The sequence below is a fragment of the Vidua macroura genome, chromosome 11 (assembly GCF_024509145.1).
Source record: "Vidua macroura isolate BioBank_ID:100142 chromosome 11, ASM2450914v1, whole genome shotgun sequence".
Classification (NCBI taxonomy): domain Eukaryota; kingdom Metazoa; phylum Chordata; class Aves; order Passeriformes; family Viduidae; genus Vidua; species Vidua macroura.
Genome location: NC_071581.1, coordinates 21,617,689 through 21,638,301, shown reverse-complemented (window position 1 = coordinate 21,638,301; position 20,613 = coordinate 21,617,689). Strand labels below are relative to the sequence as shown.

General features: G+C 65.4%; 2 protein-coding genes across 5 annotated transcripts in view; one reads left to right on the top strand and one right to left on the bottom strand.

Moving 5' to 3' along the window:
- Window positions 1-15,890, top strand: part of PIEZO1 (piezo type mechanosensitive ion channel component 1) — a 23,909-nt gene extending 8,019 nt beyond the window's left edge. The window contains exons 6-51 of one of the 3 annotated variants that reach the window (XM_053987071.1): window positions 596-734; window positions 1,282-1,495; window positions 1,649-1,814; window positions 2,022-2,108; window positions 2,191-2,263; window positions 2,391-2,482; window positions 2,565-2,825; window positions 2,897-3,008; window positions 3,111-3,289; window positions 3,364-3,512; window positions 3,712-3,891; window positions 3,969-4,057; window positions 4,845-5,002; window positions 5,078-5,254; window positions 5,348-5,473; window positions 5,641-5,841; window positions 5,940-6,144; window positions 6,252-6,356; window positions 7,014-7,167; window positions 7,765-8,008; window positions 8,087-8,183; window positions 8,273-8,441; window positions 8,516-8,605; window positions 8,725-8,804; window positions 9,005-9,076; window positions 9,490-9,587; window positions 9,669-9,765; window positions 10,030-10,104; window positions 10,197-10,369; window positions 10,451-10,567; window positions 10,687-10,784; window positions 10,866-11,124; window positions 11,203-11,391; window positions 11,987-12,254; window positions 12,382-12,478; window positions 12,563-12,710; window positions 12,883-13,013; window positions 13,137-13,295; window positions 13,373-13,520; window positions 13,627-13,815; window positions 13,899-13,991; window positions 14,103-14,275; window positions 14,352-14,474; window positions 14,559-14,638; window positions 14,864-15,059; window positions 15,146-15,890. In XM_053987071.1, the coding sequence (XP_053843046.1) occupies window positions 596-734; window positions 1,282-1,495; window positions 1,649-1,814; window positions 2,022-2,108; window positions 2,191-2,263; window positions 2,391-2,482; window positions 2,565-2,825; window positions 2,897-3,008; window positions 3,111-3,289; window positions 3,364-3,512; window positions 3,712-3,891; window positions 3,969-4,057; window positions 4,845-5,002; window positions 5,078-5,254; window positions 5,348-5,473; window positions 5,641-5,841; window positions 5,940-6,144; window positions 6,252-6,356; window positions 7,014-7,167; window positions 7,765-8,008; window positions 8,087-8,183; window positions 8,273-8,441; window positions 8,516-8,605; window positions 8,725-8,804; window positions 9,005-9,076; window positions 9,490-9,587; window positions 9,669-9,765; window positions 10,030-10,104; window positions 10,197-10,369; window positions 10,451-10,567; window positions 10,687-10,784; window positions 10,866-11,124; window positions 11,203-11,391; window positions 11,987-12,254; window positions 12,382-12,478; window positions 12,563-12,710; window positions 12,883-13,013; window positions 13,137-13,295; window positions 13,373-13,520; window positions 13,627-13,815; window positions 13,899-13,991; window positions 14,103-14,275; window positions 14,352-14,474; window positions 14,559-14,638; window positions 14,864-15,059; window positions 15,146-15,395 (6,780 nt within the window). In that variant the 3' untranslated portion in view covers window positions 15,396-15,890. Of the gene's footprint in view, window positions 1-595; window positions 735-1,281; window positions 1,496-1,648; window positions 1,815-2,021; window positions 2,109-2,190; window positions 2,264-2,390; window positions 2,483-2,564; window positions 2,826-2,896; window positions 3,009-3,110; window positions 3,290-3,363; window positions 3,513-3,711; window positions 3,892-3,968; window positions 4,058-4,844; window positions 5,003-5,077; window positions 5,255-5,347; window positions 5,474-5,640; window positions 5,842-5,939; window positions 6,145-6,251; window positions 6,357-7,013; window positions 7,168-7,764; window positions 8,009-8,086; window positions 8,184-8,272; window positions 8,442-8,515; window positions 8,606-8,724; window positions 8,805-9,004; window positions 9,077-9,489; window positions 9,588-9,668; window positions 9,766-10,029; window positions 10,105-10,196; window positions 10,370-10,450; window positions 10,568-10,686; window positions 10,785-10,865; window positions 11,125-11,202; window positions 11,392-11,986; window positions 12,255-12,381; window positions 12,479-12,562; window positions 12,711-12,798; window positions 13,014-13,136; window positions 13,296-13,372; window positions 13,521-13,626; window positions 13,816-13,898; window positions 13,992-14,102; window positions 14,276-14,351; window positions 14,475-14,558; window positions 14,639-14,863; window positions 15,060-15,145 lie in introns of all 3 variants that reach the window. The other 2 variants (XM_053987069.1, XM_053987070.1) reach the window with 2 other exon arrangements.
- Window positions 15,758-20,613, bottom strand: CTU2 (cytosolic thiouridylase subunit 2). 2 transcript variants are annotated; one of them, XM_053987099.1, is made up of 15 exons: window positions 20,200-20,613; window positions 19,989-20,063; window positions 19,147-19,225; window positions 19,012-19,071; window positions 18,844-18,904; window positions 17,852-17,961; window positions 17,495-17,769; window positions 17,278-17,413; window positions 17,047-17,178; window positions 16,854-16,945; window positions 16,683-16,774; window positions 16,550-16,601; window positions 16,384-16,450; window positions 16,241-16,299; window positions 15,758-16,164 (listed from the first exon to the last, which is right to left on the bottom strand). In XM_053987099.1, the coding sequence occupies exons 1-15, from the start codon at window positions 20,334-20,336 to the stop codon at window positions 16,131-16,133; spliced, it is 1,461 nt and encodes a 486-aa protein (XP_053843074.1). In that variant the 5' UTR covers window positions 20,337-20,613; the 3' UTR covers window positions 15,758-16,130. The 2 variants fall into 2 exon arrangements, with proteins under 2 accessions (XP_053843074.1, XP_053843075.1); XM_053987100.1 differs by having other exon boundaries at window positions 20,257-20,613.

Here is a 20,613-nt window from a genome sequence, read left to right as displayed (position 1 = left end):
TCATTGTCACACAGTTTAGGGTGACTCAGCCACGGAGGAGCGCCCATGTTTGCTCTGGCATTGCCACAGGGATCGTGGCAAACAGCCGGGACAGTGGGGTGGGCAGTTGTGGGGTGGGCAGTTGTGGGGTGCTGGCCCCCAGCTCGAGCTCGCTGGTGCAGGGCTGGGTGCTGTGCCATGCCAGCCTCACCTGGCAGTGCCAGCAGCTCACTGTGGGGACACTGTGCTTGTGGCACCCGTGGCAGAGCCACCCCCAGCTCTGGGGCTCCCCAGCAGCCCCGGCCGTGGTGCCTGGCTCCGGCTGTGCCGGGCTGTGAGTGGAGCAGCGGCCGGCGCGGATGCCTTTGCCGTGAGCCCGGGAGGGAGCCTGGAAAAAAGCTCAGTGCTGGGAACCCGGCTCCCGGAGCCAAGAACAACAGCCGCCCTGTGGAGGCGCTTTCCAGGCGGCTGACGAGATAAACACGGCCAGGTGCCGGGCACTGAGCCCGCCTGGCCGGCCACCCCTGCCCTCCGCAGAGTGGGGAAACTGAGGCACGGCCAGGAGCTGCCCGGAATCGGGTCGTGGAGCTCACAGCGCCCTGGTTTTCCCTGGCAGAGGGAGGAGAAGGACGCGGGGCGGCAGCGGCGCGCGGCGCACAGGGACACGCGGCTGCGGAGCCGGCTGCGGGACAAGGCTCACTCCCTGCTCTGGGAGGCTGGCAAGGGCCTGGCCATCCTGCTGCTGGCCCTGGCAGGTGGGCACGGCGTGGGGGGGGGGACATGGGGGGCTGTGCTGCTGGGGAGGAGGCTTGGTGCAAGGTGGGGATGCTCGGTCCAGGGTGGTTGTGACGCTCGGGTCCGAGGGAAAGCGTGCCTGGGGCGTGGAGGGGGGGATGCTTGGTCCAGAGGGAAAACAGTCCAAGGAGAAGGGATGCTTGGTCTAAGGGGGGAGAATGTTCAATCCAAGGCAGAAATCTCAGTCCAGGGGAGAGCTGTTCACTCTGAGGGCCAAATGCTTGCTCTGTGGAGGAAGAGATGCTTGGTCTGGGCAGGGAGGGGATGCTCCATCCAAGGAGGGAGGATGCTCATTCCAGGCAGGAGCGATGCGTGGTCTGAGGACTGATTTAGAGTCCAAAGGAGAAAAGCTTGGACCAAGGTGGAAAACTCGGTGCAAGGGGAAGGGATGCTTGATCTGAGGAGGAATGCTGGGTGCTGTGGGGTGCTCTCAGCCCAGTGGGGTGCTGCTCGGTCCAGGGGGCTGCCGGGCTGTGCACTGACCGCCCGTGGGGCGCTGCTCCCCAGGGATCACCCTGCCCTCCGCCTCCTCCAGCGTCTACTTCCTGCTCTTCATGGGGCTGTGCACGTGGTGGGCCTGTCACCTCCCCACCAGCCACCAGGCCTTCAACGTCCTCTGCGTCCTCGTGGGCATCTACAGCGCCTGCCACCTGCTGTGCCTCTATGCCTACCAGACCCCCTTCGTCCAGGGGGTCTTCCCGCCCCCCACCATCTGGGCACGGTGAGTCCCTGGGGAGGGAGCTGTGACTGGCTGAGCTGCCCTGTCCCAGCCTGGGGAGAGCAGCCAGAGCATCCCTCTGGTGCCAGCGCAGCGATGGGACCCTGGCTCCTGGTCCTGGCTGGGGGGTTGATGCCACCTCCTCTGTCCCCACAGGGTGTTCGGCTTCAAGGACATCATCCTGTACTACAACTGCTCCCAGCCCAACACCCTGGAGCTCAACGACAGCTACCCCTGGTTTGTCTACGCCAACCCTGGCATCCTACTCCTGCTCTACTACACCGTGGCCACCCTGGTGAAGCTGCGCTGGCGGGACACCAAGGTGAGGGGCTGCAGGACTGAGCCAGGCCCGGGTGGTGACAACGGTGACAGTGGTGACGATGTGCCTGGCTGCAGCCGGCCCTGGTGCAAGGGAGGTGGGGGGCAGTGGGGTGCCCACAGTGTGGGGTGCCTTGGCAGGGGGCTGGGGCATGGTCCATGTGCCCAGTGGTGGCATTGGGTGCCCTGATCTGGCTCCTGCCCCTCGCAGAGAACCGTGGCACCGGCGCGGCCGAGGGACCTGGTGGAGCTGGAGAGCTGGCCCCAGGACACTGATCGTGTGGCCGAGGACACCAAGGTGGGTTTGGGGGGGGAGCTGTGCAGGGAATGGGTGCGGGATGGGGGTGCCAGGGTGGGCTCTGAGCCCTCTCTGCCCTCAGCCCATGCTGTGCCCCAACACTGGGAAGCCGAGCGCCAGCAACGAGAACTGCACCATCCACACCTTGAGCACACGTAAGGCTGACCCCAGCCCCTCCCCACACCCCGCCTGCAGCCCGGGGGTGCTCTGTGCTCCCTCTCCCCACACCCTGCCTGGGTCCCGGGGTGCGGGGGGGCCTCACATTCCCTCTCCCCATGCCAGGCAGGAGGCATCCGGCGGCGTGGCTGCCCCTGCACGCCCTGGGCCACGTCCTCATGAAGCAGAGCTACGTGTCCGCCCTCATTGCCATGATGGTAAAGAGCTGGGAGGGGACGCGGCCCCGGGGAGGGGACGCGGCCGTGGTGGCCCGAGCCCTCATCGTCCCTGCGCCCGCAGGTGTGGAGCATCTCCTACCACAGCTGGCTGACCTTCGTGCTGCTGCTCTGGGCGTGCCTGATCTGGACGGTGCGGAACGGCCGGCACTTCGCCATGCTCTGCTCGCCCTTCCTGGTGCTCTACGCCGTCACCCTGTGCAGCCTGCAGTACGTGTGGGCCATGGACGTGGTGCCCGAGCTGCCCACCCACATCAGCTTCATACGGCTGCAGCCGCTGGGGCTGGTGCACCCCAGCTACCCCTGCATGGCCCTGGGGGCCAAGGTGAGCGTGGCACTGTCCCGCCCCTGTCCTGCCAGCGCCCGGCTGTGCCCGCTCACCGCCTGTCCCCGCAGCTCCTGTTCACCCTCACCTTCTGGATGCTGCTGCGGCGCTTCGTTACGGAGAAGGTGCTAACGAGGAGGGCCCCGGTCACGCCGCTCCTGGAGGTGTCTGTCACTGACACGGGTGAGGGCTCCCGGCGTCACCCACGCTGTGCCACGCTGAGCACCCCACAGCGGTGAGGGGGGTGCCCCCGCCCGGCTCCTGCAGCCCCTCTGTGCCCCACAGAGGCCAGCCAGATGCGGGACGTGCTGCAGAAGCTGGGGGAGGTGGTGTGGAACTTCTTTGTCAAGTTCTGGTTCCTGGTCTGCGCTGCCAAGTTCATCGTGGTGACCTTTGCTGGCCGCCTCGTCGTCTACAAGATCGTCTACATGCTCCTCTTCCTCCTCTGCCTCATCCTGTTCCAGGTAGAGAGGCTAGGGACCCCTTGGGGTCCTGTGCCATCCCCAGGGTGGCCCTGCTGATGTCCCTGTCCCCGCAGGTGTACTACAGCCTGTGGCGCAAGGTGCTCAAGGGTTTTTGGTGGCTGGTGGTGGCCTACACCATGCTGGTGCTCATCGTCACCTACACCTACCAGTTCGAGGACTTCCCCATGTACTGGAGGAACCTGACAGGCCTCACCGATGACCAGTGAGTGTCCCCCTACCCACTGTGGGGTCCCTGCTGGCACCAGCCCTGAGGTGGCACCAGGGCATGGCCGAGGGCTGGGTTGCACATGGGGAAACCGAGGCACGCAGCAGGTTGGCGTTGATCCCCGGTGCAGGGGCTCGGTGCCTGGTTGGGGTGGGATGGGTGAGACCCTGTGCTGACCCTCCTCTCCCCCATGCAGGCTGAGCGACATGGGCCTGGAGCAGTTCAGCGTCTCCAAGCTCTTCTCCAGCATCCTCATCTTGGGTTTCTTCCTCCTGGCCTGCATCCTCCAGCTCCACTACTTCCACGAGCCCTTCATGCTCATCACTGACCTGCAGCGCGTCCGCCCCCCCTCTCCAGCCCCCTGCCACATCCCCAGGTAGCAGCCGGTGCTGGGTGACCCCCCCCCCCTGCACCCCGAGCCCCCCATCCCTGCTCTGAGCCCCCTTCCCACAGGTCCGAGGAGCTGCACGGGAGCCGCCTGCTGCGGGACGCCGCCGCTGCCGAGACCGCCCAGTCCCGAGAGCCGGACACCGCGTCCCTGGGTACAGGGCAGGGGTGGGGCATGGCTGGGAGGGGGTGTCCTCCAAGCCAGGGGGGACCTGGGAGGGTAGGGAGATGGATTTGGGTTGATAGCCGAGTGTGGGGAGGGTATGGAGGTGGATTGGGGCATCCTCCAAGCCTGGAAGAGACTTTGAGGGTATGGATTGAGGTGTCCTTCAAGCCTGGGAGGGTGTGGGGATGGACTGGGATGTCCCCTGAGCCAGGAGGGGGCTGGGAGGGCGTGGGGGTGGATTGGGGTATCCTTCAAGCCTGAGAGGATGTGGGGATGGACTGGGATGTCCCCTGAGCCAGGAGGGGGCTGGGAGGGTGTGGGAGTGGACTGGGGTGTCCTTCAAGCCTGGGAGGGTGTGGGGATGGACTGGGATGTCCCCTGAGCCAGGAGGGGGCTGGGAGGGTGTGGGAATGGACTGGGGTGTCCTTCAAGCCTGGGAGGGTGTGGGGATGGACTGGGATGTCCCCTGAGCCAGGAGGGGGCTGGGAGGGCGTGGGGGTGGACTGGGGTCTCCTGAAAGCCAGGGTTGGGACCAGCGTAGTGCAGGGATTTATTGGGGTCTCCTCCAAGCCTGGAAGGAGGAGGATCCCCTGCAGGGATGGATCTGGATGCCCTCTGAGCCAGGAAGAGGCTGGAGGCTGCAGGGACGGATTGGGCTGTTCTGCAGGAGTGGAGGGGTTGTGGGAACGGATCGGGGAGGACGCAGGGGATGGGTTGGGGTGTCCTGAGAGCCAGCGAGGCTGTTGGGGGTGTCCATGAGGGTCCGTGCCCCACAGTGTCCAACAAATGGGGGCTGGTGCTGGAGCGCCTGGTCGTGCTGGGCCGGACCTTCTCGGACACGGTGACGCGCGGGGAGGTCTTCACGAGGCGCCTGCTGGAGCTCCACGTCGTCAAGATGGTGGCTCTCTACACTGTCTGGGTGGCCCTGGAGGAGGTACCCCTGGGGCTGCGGGGGTTGTGGGGGGCTCAGCCTGGGCCCCCCGAGGTGCTGATGTGGCCTCTGCCCCAGGTCTCGGTGATGAACTTCTTGCTGGTGCTGCTGTGGGCCCTGGCCATGCCCTACTGCCGCTTCCGCCACATGGCCTCGTGCCTCTCCACCGTCTGGACCTGCATCATCATCGTCTGCAAGATGCTCTACCAGCTCGAGGTCGTGGACCCCCACGAGTACTTCAGCAACTGCACCCAGGTGTGCCCAGCGGGGCCGGTTCTTGGGGGGCTCCCTGGCTGGAGGGGGGGCCAAGGGGCGCTGACCCACCCCCCCGGCGCTCCCCTTTTGCAGCCCCTACCCAACGGCACCAACCTGACGCCAGAGGAGCTGGGCAACTCCACGCTGTACCGTGGCCCCGTGGACCCTGCCAACTGGTTCGGCATCCGCAAGGGCTTCCCCAACTGGGGATACGTCAAGGTGGGCACGGGGACACTGTGGGGACCGCCTGGAAGGGGTTCTTGGCTTCACGCCGTGGTCCTGAGCATCTCTTCTGAGAACCTGGAGAGATGCTGTTTGCAAGGACCGCCACGGTGGGGGGGTCCTTGGCTTCACGCCGTGGCCCTGAGCGTCCCCTGTCCCCCCAGAACCACCTGCAGGTGCTGCTGCTGCTGGTGTTCGAGGCCGTGGTGTACCGGCGCCAGCAGTACCACCGCAAGCGGCACCAGCTGGTGGCCCCCGTCACCGAGACCGTCTTCGAGGACATCTCCCGCGAGCACCTCGACCTCGGCCTCGTCAGCTGCGCCAAATACTTCATCAACTACTTCTACTACAAGTTTGGCTTGGAGGTGGCAGCGTGGGCCTCGTGCTGGGCGGGGGGGGGGGGGGTCCCAGTGCTCGCAGCATCCCCGGTGCTGAGCCCCGCGCACCCCCCCTGCGCCCCCAGATCTGCTTCCTGATGATCGTGAACGTGATCGGGCAGCGGATGAACTTCCTGGTGATCCTGCACGGCTGCTGGCTCGTGGTGATGCTGACGCGGCGGCGGCGCGCGGCCATCGCCCGCCTCTGGCCCAAGTACTGCCTCTTCCTCGTCGTCTTCTTCCTCTACCAGTACCTGCTGTGCCTGGGGATGCCGCCCGCCCTCTGCATGGGTAAGGGGCACGGGGGGCACCCCACCTTTCTGTGGGGCGCCGTTGGCCTGCCCTGGGAAGGGGCTGGAGGAGAGGCCTGGCACTGATGGTGCCCCCCGCCCCCCCAGACTATCCGTGGCGCTGGAGCCATAGCATTCCCCTCAACTCGGCGCTCGTCAAGTGGCTCTACCTGCCCGACTTCTTCCAGGCTCCCAAATCCACCAACCTCATCAGTGAGTAGCCCCCCTGCCCATGGGGTGCCCTGTCCCCCTACTCCAGTCCCTGACAGTCCCCTACTCATGGGTGACAGCCCATGGCAGCCCCCTGGCCCCCCACCTCTGTGCCTATGGGGTGCCCTGTCCCCCTGCTCCAGCCCTTGACAGTCCCCTGCTCATGGGTGACAGCCCATGGCAGCCCCCTGGCCCCCCAGCTCTAGCCCCTCTGTGCCCATGGGGTGCCCTGTCCCCCTACTCCAGCCCCCCCAGCCTCTGGGACCTCCCCAGCCATTGTTTGTGTCCATCCTGCCTCCATCCAGGACGGGGGAAGGACAGGCAGGAGGGGTGGAGGAGCTTTAAGAGCCCCACTCCTTTGGAGACATAGCTTAAATCACACACACCCCCGTTGGAGAAGGAGTCGTGGCAAACCCCACCCCTTTTTGGGTGACCTTAATTGTTTTGCCACCCCCTTTTGGCAAAAGGAGGGGCCTGGAGAGATCCACACTGGGTTAAAGAGGAGGTGGGGCCGGGGAGAGCCGCACCTGCCCGGAGGGAATTAACCAGCTCCCCATCCTGGGCAGGACGGGGATGCCCCATGCCTGGGGGCAGGGTTTGGTGGGGGGGTAGCAGCATTTTGGGGGAGCCCGTGGCCTGGGCTGAGCCGTGTTCCCCCAGATGACTTCATGCTGCTGCTGTGCGCGGCGCAGCAGTGGCGCGTGTTCGAGGCTGAGCGCTCCGAGCCGTGGCTGCGGGCGGCCGGGGACAACTCCGACCGGCTGGACCGGGAGCAGGAGCACCACAACCCCACCCCAAACTTCATCTACTGCAAGTGGGTGCCCCCGGCACAGCACCCCCCCCCCCCTCCAGTGGGGCTGGGGTCACGGGAATGGGATCCCCTGCGGGCAGTGAGGGGGGCGCTCCTCTGGGATGGCATCCCTGGGGGTATGGAGGGGATGGGACCCAGCTGGGATGAGACCCCTTGGGGTGTGGACACAATGGAATCACACCCTTGGAATTCCAGCCTTGGGATGCCAAACTTTGGGGTATGGGCAGGATGGGTTCCCCCCCCTGGGATGGAACCCTTTGGGGTAGGGACAAGATGAGATCCCACCTTTGGATGGCAAATCCCCTGGAATGGGATTGAGGTGTGGGTAGGATGGGACCTGCTGGGCTGGGATCCTCTGGAATGGGACTGGAACCCCTGTGGGGTCCCTTTGGACATGACCCCCCCCTGAGCAGGGACACCCTGAGGCTCTTCTGGAAGGAGATGAGGTGGTCCAGGACGCCCCTGGTGATGGTGCCAGACCCTCACAGGCTTTGTGCCATAAACTGGGACAAAGCCCTTTGACCCCCTGATAGGGCTGGTGGGGGGACTGGGACCGTGCTGGGAAGGGAAAGGCCCCTGCTCTGACCACCCCACCCGCAGGTCCTACCTGGACATGGTGAAGGTGGTGGTGTTCCAGTACCTCTTCTGGGTCGTCCTGGTGGTGGTTTTCATCACCGGTGCCAACCGTATCAGCCTCTTCGGCCTGGGCTACGTGCTGGCCTGCTTCTACCTGCTGCTCTCGGGCACGGCCATGCTGCGCAAGCCGGCCCGCGCCCGCCTCGCGCTCTGGGACTGCCTCATCCTCTACAACATCACCGTCATCGTCTCCAAAAACATGCTGTCGGTGCGTTGTGATCCACCTGCTTCTCCTCGGGTCGCCCCGGGGTGGTGACAGAGCCCTGAGTGCCCTCTGTGCCCGCAGCTGCTGTCCTGCGTCTTCGTGCAGCAAATGCAGAGCAGGTTCTGCTGGGTGATCCAGCTCTTCAGCCTCGTCTGCACCGTCAAGGGCTACTACGACCGTGAGTTGCTGGTCTGGGGGCGATCTGGTGCGCTTGGGGCTGCAGGTTTTTGGGCTGCTGCCTGACCTGCCTGCGCCTCTGCCCGCCAGCCAAGGCGATGCCCAAGGACCACGACTGCATGCTGCCCGTGGAGGAGGCTGGCATCATATGGGACAGCATCTGCTTCTTCTTCCTCCTGCTCCAGCGCCGCATCTTCCTCAGCTCCTACTACTTGCACGTCATGTGGAACTTCCGAGCCTCTGCCCTGCAGGCTTCCAGGTGGGATTGAGGTCCTGGAGGGTCCCCATGAGTGCTGGGGGCCCCCCCGACCCTCCACTGTCCCTGTCCCCCAGGGGCGTGGCGCTGTTCAAGGCTAGCATCATGAAGAGCCTGCGCTCGCACCAGCGAGCCGAGAGGAAGTCTCTGGACCAGCTGAAGCGGCAGTGAGTGGGTTTTGGGGGCCACTGGGACCCCTCTCCCTGCACCTTGGGACACCCCCGCTTAATGGGGTGCCCCGGGGGGGCCTGGGGGGAGCGGGCTCTGCAGCATCCTCTGCCTCCAGGATGGAGCGGATCCGAGCCAAGCAGCAGAAGTACCGCCCGGAGTGGGCCACCAGCCCGGGGCAGGAGGGGGCCAGAGCAGGTGAGAGCCAAGGAGGGGGGGGTCCCTCCCGTGTCCCCAACCCCTCTGCGGACACACGGGTGGCACCGCGACCCTTCTCCAGCGCCCATCCTGGTGGAGCCCCGTGCAGCACTGTGGTGACCCCTCCCGCCCCGAGCGCCCCCCAGGCGGGGTGGGTGCCCTGAGTGGGGCCGTTCTCAGCCCCGTGTGCCGTCCCACAGCGCCCGGCGGCCCGGCAGACCCGTCCCGGCAGAGGGAGCGCTGGTGGCGGCCATGGTTAGACCACGCCGCAGGTACAGCCCCCGGCACGGGGCCGTGACGGGGCTCAGCCCCTCGGAGAGGGGACCACTAACACCCGCAGGGGCGCTGGTGGCACTGCTTGGCCAGGGTGACACCCTGCATGTCCCCTGTCCCCAGGCTCGGCCGCAGAGCACTAACCATGGCTTCTCTGCTCCCCAGCACTAACGGGGTGTTGGACTGGGGGTGCCAGGCTGGGTTTGGGGTCGCTGACGCCGGTCAGCTCCGAACGCTGGCGCCGGAGGGACGCCGCTTTGGGGACGTGGCAGTTGAGTCGTCGGCTTTGACGTCCCCCTGGGTGTCCTCGGTGCCAGGCAGCGCCCTGGGAGATGGCAGCGGGGACAGCCTGGGGTGTGACACCCCTGCCACGGCCCTGGCTGTGCCCTGACACCCTGTGCCCCCCCGGCAGTGCTGCACTCCGGGGAATACTTCCTCTTCGAGTCGGACAGCGAGGAGGAGGAGGAGGTGCAGGAGGAGCCGCAGCCGGGGAGGCCGAGCGCCTTCCAGGTGAGCGGGGCTGGGGGACTGCAGAGCAGCCGGAGGGCTGGCAGTGTCCCCGGGGTGCTGATGGCCCCTGTCCCCCTCCAGCTCGCCTACCAGGCCTGGGTGACCAACACCAGGACGGTGCTGCGGCAGCAGGAGCAGCCCGAGCAGCCACGGCCTCCCAGCACCGACAGCGCTGCAGGTGGGTGTGACACCCCAAAAAAAATTCGGGCTGGGGGGCAGGAGGGGACACAGCCCCGCCTGGCGCCCACTGTGTGCCCTGGCAGGGCGCTCCCAGTGTGTGGGGAGACTCTCTGGTGGCTACAGCGGGGTTTGGCACAAGCTGTGCAGCTCCTTTGGTGCCCACCCTGGTTTTTAAGGCGGATGTGGGGGCATAGGGGATGGGGTGGTGGATGGGAGAGCTCCAAAAATGATGCTCATCCTTCCCTGGGGTCTGATCTTCGAGGGGACGGCGCAAGGAGAGAGGTGGAGGCTGCCGAGGGGGCTGAAAGCCAGGAGGAAGAGAACGTGGAAAGTTCTGGTAGGTGGGCAGCAGGACTGCAGCGCAGGGGGGTGCTGGGGAGGTCTGAGAGGGCACCAGTGACCCCTCCACCCCTCTTTTTGCCCTGGCAGAGCACAGCAACGTCTTGCAGCGGGCACTGAACACGCTGAGGTTCCTGTGGCTGCTGTGCCAGGCCCTGGTGGACGGGCTGACCCAGTGGCTGGACACCCACACCCGGGAGCACACGGACATGTCCCAGGTCCTGTGCCTCGAGAGATTTGTCATGGCACAGCGGCTGGCCAAGGTGAGCCCGGGGGGGGACATTGGGGCACGGGGGGGGGGTGGGTGGCAGCCCGCAGTGGCACTGACGTCCTGCCTGCCCCAGGGAGAGGAGATAAACGAGGAGTTCCCGGATGAGCTCTACGAGCCTGAGGAGTTCCCGCAGGAGCCGAGCCCGCCCGGCTCCTTGGCTGCCGATTCCCAGAGCGGCGCTTCCAGGCAGGTGCATAGATACCCCCGAGGGGGCCGCTGGCAGTGCCACAGGTGGGGCTGGGGGCTCGCCCCTGTCCCTGTGTCATCCCCGGCGGGTGCCTAAGAGCTGCCCCTTCCTCCAGCAGCCAGGAGCAGGTGACGAGCCTGGAGGACGTGGCTGAGGCTCAGCAGTTCCTGGCCGTTCCCCAGCAGCGCAGGAGGACTGCCAGTGAGCTCCTCAAGAGCAGGTGAATGTGGGGACACGGGGACAGCAGGATGGGGACGGGGGGTGGCGGGGGGGGGGCTCACCCCAGCCCTGCATCCTGCAGGAGGTTTTATGTCTCCGAGCTGGAGCAGTCGGAGCAGTTCTACCAATCCCACAACCGGTTCCTGAAGCTGCTGCTGGCCGGGTACCGCTGCGTCACCGGCCACTCCGAGCTGCTCTGTTACTTCACCATCATCCTCAACAACATGGTCACCGGCTCCGTCATCTCCCTCTGCCTGCCCGTCCTCATCTTCCTCTGGGCCATGCTTTCCATCCCCCGGCCCACCAAGCGCTTCTGGATGACCGCCATCATCTTCACCGAGGTGGGCAGGGGGTGGCCAGTGAAGGGACGATGCCACCCGGCCCCCGCTGCCACCCACTGACCCCAGCGTCCCCCACAGATGACGGTGGTGGTGAAATACCTCTTCCAGTTCGGCTTCTTCCCCTGGAATGGCTACATCACCCTGCTGCGCCACGAGGGCAAGCCCTTCTTCCCACCACGCATCCTGGGCCTGGAGAAGTCTGTCCACTACATCAAGTATGACCTCCTGCAGCTCCTGGCCCTCTTCTTCCATCGCTCCCTGCTGCTGGTGAGCCCTGGGCTGTGGGTGGGTGTTGTAAATGCAGGTGAACCCGGTGGGAAGAAATGCTGATGTGTGACTCCAGCTCAGAAGGCTGAATGATTTCTTTATTATAACTATGCTAGAATACATTAATATACTATTTAAAGGAGATACTAAAACTGCCTATCTACTTCTTCTAACTACTATATCTAACTAACAACTCATGACCCTCTCGTGAGAGTCTAAACACAGGTGGGTTGGATTGGCCATCAGGCTCAAACAATCCTCACTAGAATCTAATCAAGCAATCACCCCTGGTGAACAATTCTCCAAACACGTTCCACATGAGAAAAACAAGGAGCAGAAATAGAAATTGTTTTCTCTTTCTTCTCTCTGTGCTTCTCTATGAAAAAGTCTTGAGAGAGAGAAGAATGTGGTTTACCACAGGTGGGCATCTGGGGGGAGCTGGAGCTGCTCCTGGGGGCTCCAGGCAGAACCCAGCGGGTGCTGGGTGCTCTGCCGTGGTTTCCCACCAGTGCTGGTGGGAGATGATGCTGCAGGATGGGGAGTGAGGTGTGTGGGGCTGGGGGGCAGCAGGACCCCTGACCGTGTCCCTCCGCAGTCCTATGGGCTGTGGGAGAAGACCACGGACGAGAAGCGGGAGAGCAAGGAAGGGGAGGAGAAGCCGGACGAAGCCGTGTCCCTGCCATCGGCGGTGGCTGAGGAAGGGCTGGAGGCTCCAGCCCAGCCAGGAGCACTGGGAGCAGCCATGGGGCTGGAGCTGGAGCCAGAGGGCGAGTCCGTGGAGCAGGAAGGGGGGGCCGAGGCCACGCAGCTCCGCTTCAGGAGGAAGCAGGGGAGGAAGACACTGGAGGTGGTTCCAGCAGAAGGTGAGCACCAGTTCCCAGCCCTCGTGCCCTGCTGAGGAGCAAGGCTGGCACCCCCAGGGTGCTGGGGTCGGGCAGGATGCGGCCCTGCAGGACTCTGGGTGTCACCCACGCTGTGCCTCACTTCAAGGGGAGGAGGAAGAGGAGGAGGAAGTGTCAGAAGAGAGCCACGCTCACAGGAAGCTGAAGGCGTTTGGCTTGCGGGTCAAGGGCTTCTTCCTCACCAAGTGAGTCGTGGCGGTGCTGGTTGGGGTGGGGGTGCAGTGCCAGTCACCTGTCCCCCGTGTCCCCCGTGTCCCCTGTCCCTGCAGGGCACAGAACATGTACCAGCCGGTGTGCAAGTTCTTCCGGAACATCCTGGACACACAGAGCCACGCAGCCACCGACGTCTACGCCTACATGTTCCTGGCTGATGTGGTCGACTTCATCATCATCATCTTCGGCTTCTGGGCCTTTGGGGTGAGCGGGGAGTCCCACCGGGCCCTGACTGTCCTGCTTCCACCACGGGGTGAGGCTGGGCCACACGCTGACCTCTCCTGCACCCCAGAAACACACGGCAGCCGCCGACATCACCTCCTCGCTGTCGGAAAACCAAGTGCCGGAGGCTTTCCTTTTCATGATGCTCTTCCAGTTCAGCACCATGGTCATCGACCGTGCGCTCTACCTCCGCAAGATGGTGCTGGGCAAGCTCATCTTCCAGGTCACCCTGGTCTTTGGCATCCACGTCTGGATGTTCTTCATCCTGCCCTACGTCACCCAAAGGTACGTCCCAAAGGATTCCCGGTGCCCACGGCACAGTGTGGCCCTCGCGTGGCACCTGGGTGTCCCCGAGCCCACGTGGTGGCCCCCGGCTGGTGGCTGAAGGGTGACACGTCCCTCCCGCAGGTCGTTCCGCCACAACACGGTGGCCCAGCTGTGGTACTTTGTGAAGTGCATCTACTTCGGACTGTCGGCCTACCAGATCCGCTGTGGCTACCCCACCCGCATCCTGGGCAACTTCCTCACCAAGAAATACAACCACCTCAACCTCTTCCTCTTCCAGGGGTACGGCACGGGGCCACAGGGAGCTCTGGGGCAGCCTGAGGGTGCCCTACCACTGCCCTCTCCCCGTGTCCCCACAGGTTCCGCCTCGTGCCCTTCCTGGTGGAGCTGCGGGCCGTCATGGACTGGGTGTGGACGGACACCACGCTGTCCCTCTCCAACTGGATGTGTGTGGAGGACATCTACGCCAACATCTTCATCATCAAGTGCAGCCGGGAGACTGAGAAGGTAGGTCCCCTACGCCGGGAAGGGTCCCTCACTAAACCCCTCTTGGGAGCTTGTTGGGGTCCCCCTGAGCCCACCCTCCACCGTGTGCTGTCTCCCCCCGCCCCAGAAATACCCCCAGCCCAAGGGGCAGAAGAAGAAGAAGGTGGTGAAGTATGGCATGGGCGGCCTCATCATCCTCTTCCTCGTGGGCATCATCTGGTTCCCGCTGCTCTTCATGTCCCTGGTGCGCTCCGTGGTGGGCGTCATCAACCACCCCATCGATGTCACCGTCAACCTCAAGATAGGGGGGTACGAGGTGAGCATGTGGGGCTGGGTGTTGGGGTGCCCAGATGGGACCCCAGGGTGCCCTGCCTGGCTGATGTCCCCCTGTCCCCACAGCCTCTGTTCAGCACGAGCTCCCAGCAGCAATACATCCAGCCCTTCACCTCCGAGGAATACGACGACCTCACCAAAGAGTTCGAGAGCGAGCCGGTAAATCCCCCCCCCCCCCACCCCCAAAAAAATCCCTGCTGGCTGCCCGGGGCAGGGGCTGGCAGAGCCCCCAGGGCAGGGCTGAGCCGTGTTCCCCACCCCGTGTGGCAGCTGGCCATGCAGTTCGTCAGCCTCTACAGCATAGAGGACATCGTGACCGCCCGCATCGAGGGCAGCTCGGGCTCGCTGTGGAGCATCAGCCCCCCCAGCCGCGAGCAGATGCGGCTGGAGCTGCTGAACGGCTCCTCTGACATCACCCTGCACCTCACCTGGATCTTCCAGAGGTACCTCGGGCACGGCCAGGGAGGAGCCAGCCCTGCCTGCACCCCCCTGCCCACACTGAGCCTCTCGTGCCCGCAGGGACCTGAGCAAGGGGGGCACAGTGGAGAACGCCTACGGCAAACACGACACCGACCTGCAGCCCGGCGCGCCCCAGCGCCTGGAGCTGGCCCAGATGCTGGATGGCACCAGGGATAAGCCCGTGTGAGTGTCCCCTGAGGGGGGGGGCTGGACCCCTGTGCTCAGTGGGATGGTGTAACCCCCCCTTATCACTCCACTTTCTTGCAGGGAATTGCCAAACCTCTTCCCCAGATACATCCGGGCGCCCACCGGCCTCGAAGCCGAACCTATCAAGCAGCTGCTGCCAAGTAGGTCCCAGCGTGTCCCCAACACTGGGTGCCACCTCTCTGAAGAGAGGGAGGACATGAGTCCCAGTGTGTCCCTCCCTAACACATCAGTGCTGGGAGCACACCAGTAGCCCTGATGGTGCCAGCCCCTGCGGACAGTGAGGACACGATTCCCCCCCAAAAAAAAATCGTCCTTAAGAGCACAGCAGCCGCTGTGCCGTGCCCTGACGGTGTCACCCTCTCCAGATGACGTGGAGAGCTACCTGGACGTGGAGGTGCAGCTGAAACGGGAGCACAGGGGCTCTGGCCCTGGGGAACACTTTGTGGAGTGGTGGGTGCTGAGGCAGAAGGACGCCCCAGCCCATGAGGGCAACATCCTCCCCATGGTCATCTTCAACGACAAAGTCAGCCCCCCCAGCCTGGGCTTCCTGGCTGGCTACGGGTACGTGGAGGGTGCCAGGGTGTGGGGGGGGGGGGGATCCGTAGGGAATTGCTGGTGGGATCCAGGACGTGCCCCCACTCTTGCAGGATCATGGGGCTCTACGTGTCCATCGTGCTGGTGATCGGCAAGTTCGTGCGGGGCTTCTTCAGCGAGATCTCCCACTCCATCATGTTTGAGGAGCTGCCCTACGTGGATCGCATCCTGAAGCTGTGCCAGGACATCTTCCTGGTGCGGGAGACGGGCGAGCTGGAGCTGGAGGAGGAGCTCTACGCCAAGCTCATCTTCCTCTACCGCTCGCCCGAGACCATGATCAAGTGGACACGGGAGAAGAATTAAGGGGAAGGGGCTCCAGCCGCCCCCCTGACAGGGACATCACCGCCAATGCCTTAAGCAGCCCCCCCAGCTGGGGCCGCATCCCGGCCCGGGAGGCAGTGGGATGTGGGGTTCTGGGCACAGATGTTTTTCTGGAGGTTTTTCTTACGTTGCTTTGAAGCTGTCCGACCTGCACAGACCACGTTGTGCCTTCCCGGGCAGGGGGGGACAGGAGGTGGCCCCCCCACCCACTGGGCACCCCTGGCTGCCAGGTGGGGATGGGGGGGGGTCAAGAGCCAGCCTGTGCCCCCTCCCTGCCCCAGAACCAGGTTGAACTCAAGCAATAGCCCCCTCCCCCCCCAGCTCCAGGATGGGGGTCCTGGGTTGTGGCCCCCCCCAAGTTTGAGGGGGTCTGGCAGCCCCAGTTGGACTTTAGACACTTGTGACTTTGGGTTTGGTTTTTTTTAATAATTCAAATGTTTTATTTATACAGATACCGAATAAAACAAACTTGAGGCCTCCCTGGCTGACAGGCAGCTGGGGCAGGGAGGTGGGGGGGACCAGGGACCTGAACCCCAGCCCCCTGTAAATGGGGATGGGGACTCTCCCTGCCCCTGGCTGGCACAGAAATGGGGTATAAAAGCAGCTGCCTGGGCGTCACGAGTCCTCAGCAACCTCTGGGGTCTCCCTGAGGAGCGGCACCTGCCCCAGCAGTGCCACAGTGGGATGGGGGTGTGTCCCCAGCTGTCCCCAAGCCCTTCAGCTCTCTGCCTGGTTCTGCTCCATCTCTGCTCTGCAAGGGACAGACGCTGGATGGACACGGCCTCGGGGGCAGAGCAGGCGGGGAGGGATCCCCCCAGCCCCGGTACCTGCGGATCCTGCGCTGGCCCTCGGCGCGCACGTAGGGTGGCAGTGTGTCAAGGGGACCCTGCACGAGAGGGGCCGTGAGCCTGGGGACCCCCACCAGCCCCGAGAACCACCCCCCCCCCCCCCCCGCACCCCAAAACCTCACCAGCTCCTTGAAGGTGAGGCGGCAGCTGTAGCACAGCAGGGGGATGTAGGCAGCTTTGCTCTCAACCCTGTGGGACAGGGACAGGGACGGGGACACTCAGCGGTGCCACCGTGGTGGCCTGGGAGTGGCTGTGGAATCCCGGAACGCCCCCAGCCCACGTGCTCACCCTGCTGCTGGCTCCTCCAAGATCAGCGTGGGCTCCAGAGCCAGCTCCTCCTCTGTAAGAGCCAGGGGGTCGCTGAGGGCTGCATGGCTGCTCCCCAACTCCCCCGAGCCCCCCCAGTGCCCTCCCCACTCACCCCCATAGGTGTCCAGGCCGCAGAGGCACAGGAGGCAGCGCTGGGACTCGCTGCTGGCCTTGGCCGGCTCCGGGCTCAGCTTCTCCCCTGTCCTGCAGCCAAAATGGGGGTTGTGGGTGCACCCCAATCCCCACCCACACCCCCAGTAGCCCCCCTGACCCGCCCCCGTACCGGTACACGGTGCTGATGGTGGAGGGGAACTCCTCCTGCAGCCCCAGCAGGAAGCGCTCGACCAGCTGGTGGATGCTGGGCTTCTCCCGGCGCTGTGGGAACCGACAGGGAGGGCAGGGCAGCACTGGGGGTCCCGTCCCTGCCACGGGGACACCCCCCCTGCCGTGGGCTCCCCACCATGGGAACCCCCTACCTTGGTGAAGAGCGGTGGCACGATGACGGTGGGGACGCCGAAGAAGAAGTTGTAGAAGGCGATCTCCTTGGCCGTGTAGTCCCGCATGGGTCTCACCACCATCACGTCACCGTGGCGCCGGTCCGTGAAGCCCTGCGGGTGCCGGGCTGCCAGGGGACTGTGCCACCACCAAGCCATGCCCCTGTGGCATCGTGTCACCCCTCGGTGTGCGGGCGCCCGCCCCCAGCTCACCGTGTCCACGGCGAGGAAGGCGCCGCGGCCCAGGGAGAGGTTGGTGAGGAGCTTGACGGCCACGCGCGTGAGGCTCTCGCCCATCATCACCTTGGCGTAGCCCCTGTCCCGGGCCGTCTGCACGATCAGGTGGCTCCTGGGGGCGAGGCGACAGCGGATCAGAGCCACCCTGCCCAGCTGGCATCGGTGCTGGCACTCGGCAGGGCCAGCCCCTCACCGCAGCATCTCCAGCAGCTCCTCCCGCGCCGTCGCCGTCGCCGCGGCCTCGAAGCAGCGGAGCAGCTCCTGGGTTTGGGCGGCGTCCGGCAGGCGGGGGGTGGCCGGGGGTCCTGCTGGCGTGTCCGGGGCGCTGTGACCAGGCTGAGAGGTGCCACTGTCCCCGTCCTGCCGCTGCTGCTGGATGAAGCTGTCCACAGCCTCCTTGTAGGAAGGGCCGGACGTGCCGGCGCGCTCCGGCCCCGGCTGTAAGATGGATGGGGGCAGCTCCAGCGCCTGCGGGGCAGAGAGGGATACGGGAGAAGTTGTCCCAGTGTGTCCCCTCACCTCGGCACCTGTCCCCATGTCACCCCAATACCTCCTCCAGGTGGATCAGGTGGTAAGGGAAGCCGGTGGCCTGCAGCAGGGTCTCCATCTGGGCCAGGGTCTGCTCCCGCTGCTCCGGGCTCTGCCTGCGCACGGCTCCCTCTGGAAGGCAGGGGGGCAGTGCCAGGGCTGCTGCCACATTCCCAGCCCCGTTCCTGGAGCAGGGGGGCAGTGCCAGGGCTGCTGCCACATTCCCAGCCCCATTCCTGGGGCCAGGGGGGCAGTGCCAGGGCTGCTGCCACATTCCCAGCCCTGTTCCTGGAGCAGGGGGGCAGTGCCAGGGCTGCTGCCACATTCCCAGCCCTGTTCCTGGAGCAGGGGGGCAGTGCCAGGGCTGCTGCCACATTCCCAGCCCCGTTCCTGGAGCAGGGGGGCAGTGCCAGGGCTGCTGCCACATTCCCAGCCCTGTTCCTGGAGCAGGGGGGCAGTGCCAGGGCTGCTGCCACATTCCCAGCCCCGTTCCTGGAGCAGGGGGGCAGTGCCAGGGCTGCTGCCACATTCCCAGCCCCGTTCCTGGGGCCAGGGGGGGGCAGCACCCCAGCCCTGGCACAGTGCAGGGGACACTGTGCTGGGAGTCGGTAACGGGGCAGGGAGTGGGGCTGGGAATGGGGTACAGAACGGACAGCGGGGCTGGAAAGGGGACAGGGAACAGGTAAGGGGGATAGGGAACAGGCAGTGGGGCAGGAAATGGGGCAGGAACAGGCAACAAGGCTGGAATGGGGAGTGAGGCAGGGAACAGGCAGCAGGACAGGGAATGGGCTGGGAATGGGCAGTTTTACAGGAGCAGGGAATGGGGCTGGGATGGGCAGTTGGACAGGAGCAGGGAATGGGGCTGGGATGGGCAGTTTTACAGGAGCAGGGAATGGGGCTGGGATGGGCAGTTGGACAGGAGCAGGGAATGGGGCTGGGATGGGCAGTTTTACAGGAGCAGGGAATGGGGCTGGGATGGGCAGTTTTACAGGAGCAGCAGCGAGGCTCCCTCACCCTCAACGTAGACGAGGCCGGGGACGAAGCGGAGCCTCTTGGCCGCCTCCCGGCTGAGCCCCTGCAGAGCAGTGGGGTGAGGAGCGGGGTGAGGAGCGGGGTGAGGAGTGGGGTGAGGAGAGAACGAGCTGTGCTCCCCCCGAGCCCCCCCTGAACCCCCACTCTCACCTCCTGCACCTGCCGGACCATGGCACTGGAGGCCGGGCCCCCCGACACTGCCAGCAGCACCTGGGGGGACAGCGGGGACGGTCAGCGGCCCTGGGGCCACCTGGGGTCCCCTGGCCGGGTCCCCCCTGCCGGTACCTTCTCTCCCGGGAAGATGACGCGGTTCTTGCCCAGCATGGCACGGAACTTGTGCACGAAGTACTCGCGGAAGCAGCCGCTGGGGGACACGGGGACACGGGGACTCCCGAGCCACGGGCCTGTGCTGGCACCCCCTGGTCCCGCATCCCCGCGCCCCAAAGTCCCCCCGATGTCCCCCAGACCAACGTCCCGGAGAACAGCGTCCTCAGGCCCCGACATCCCAGAGATCCCGTGAGCCACGTCCCCCAAGGTTGCTGTCCCCCCTCCTCTGTGTCCTCAGCGCTCAGTGTCCCCAAGCCTTGATGTTGTTTGGCCCCGATGTCCCCAAACCTTTAAGTCCCAGAGATCCCATGTCCCCAGGCCAATGCTCCAGACACAACGTCCCTGAGAACAAATGTCCCCAATCCCTGATGTCCCCAAGACCCAAAGCTCCCCAGCCTCCATCCTCTGGAGACTCAAAGACCCCAAGTTCTGATGTCCCCAAGTTCTGATGTCCCCAATTTCTGATGTCCCCAAGCCCCGATGTCCCCAGTTTCTGATGTCCCCAAGCTCTGATGTCCCAAGGCCCCAATGTCCCCCATTTCTGATGTCCCAAATTTCTGATGTCCCCATTTCTGATGTCCCCCAGCCCCGATGTCCCCAATTTCTGATGTCCCCAATTTCTGCTGTCCCCCATTTCTGCTGTCCCCCAGTTTCTGACGTCCCCGTTTCTGATGTCCCCATTTCTGATGTCCCCCATTTCTGATGTCCCCCATTTCTGATGTCCCCAGTTTCTGCTGTCCCCCATTTCTGACGTCCCCGTTTCTGATGTCCCCAGCCCCGCTGTCCCCGCGGTCCCTCACCGGCAGAAGGGGTCCCCGACGCGGATGACGAGCGCGGCCGTGCCCTGCCCGCACTTCATGCACGTTCGGGGGTGGCTGCGGGGACACGGCCGGTCACCGGGGACACCGGGACCCGACCCCCCGGCAGCGGTCCCGGTCCCCGGGCTGCACCGGGGATGTTACCGGGGCAGCACCGAGAGATGACCCCGGGGGGGGATGCCCGGAGGAACACCGGGGGGTACCGGGAGCGGCCCCGGGGGTCCATTCCGAGGCCGGACCGGACTCACACCTGTCTGCCGGTGCGCGGCGGCGCCGCGGCGGATCCGTGTCCGCCCCGCAGCCACCACCGCCGCCCGCCACGTCGCACATGGCGGCGCCACTGGGTCCCGGTGGATTCCGGTGAGTCCCGGTTGGTCCCGGTGGATTCCGGTGGGTCCCGGTGGGTCCCGGTCGGTCCCGGGGAGTCTCGGGGGTCTTGCTCGGCTCGGGCCTCGTTCGGCTCTCACTCGGCTCCGCTCGGCTCTCGCTCGGCTCTCACTCGGCTCCGCTCGGCTCCCGCTCGGCTCCGCTCGGCTCTCGCTCGGCCCGCACTCGGCTCCGCTCGGCCCGCACTCGGCTCCGCTCGGTCCCGCCGGGTCCCGCCGTG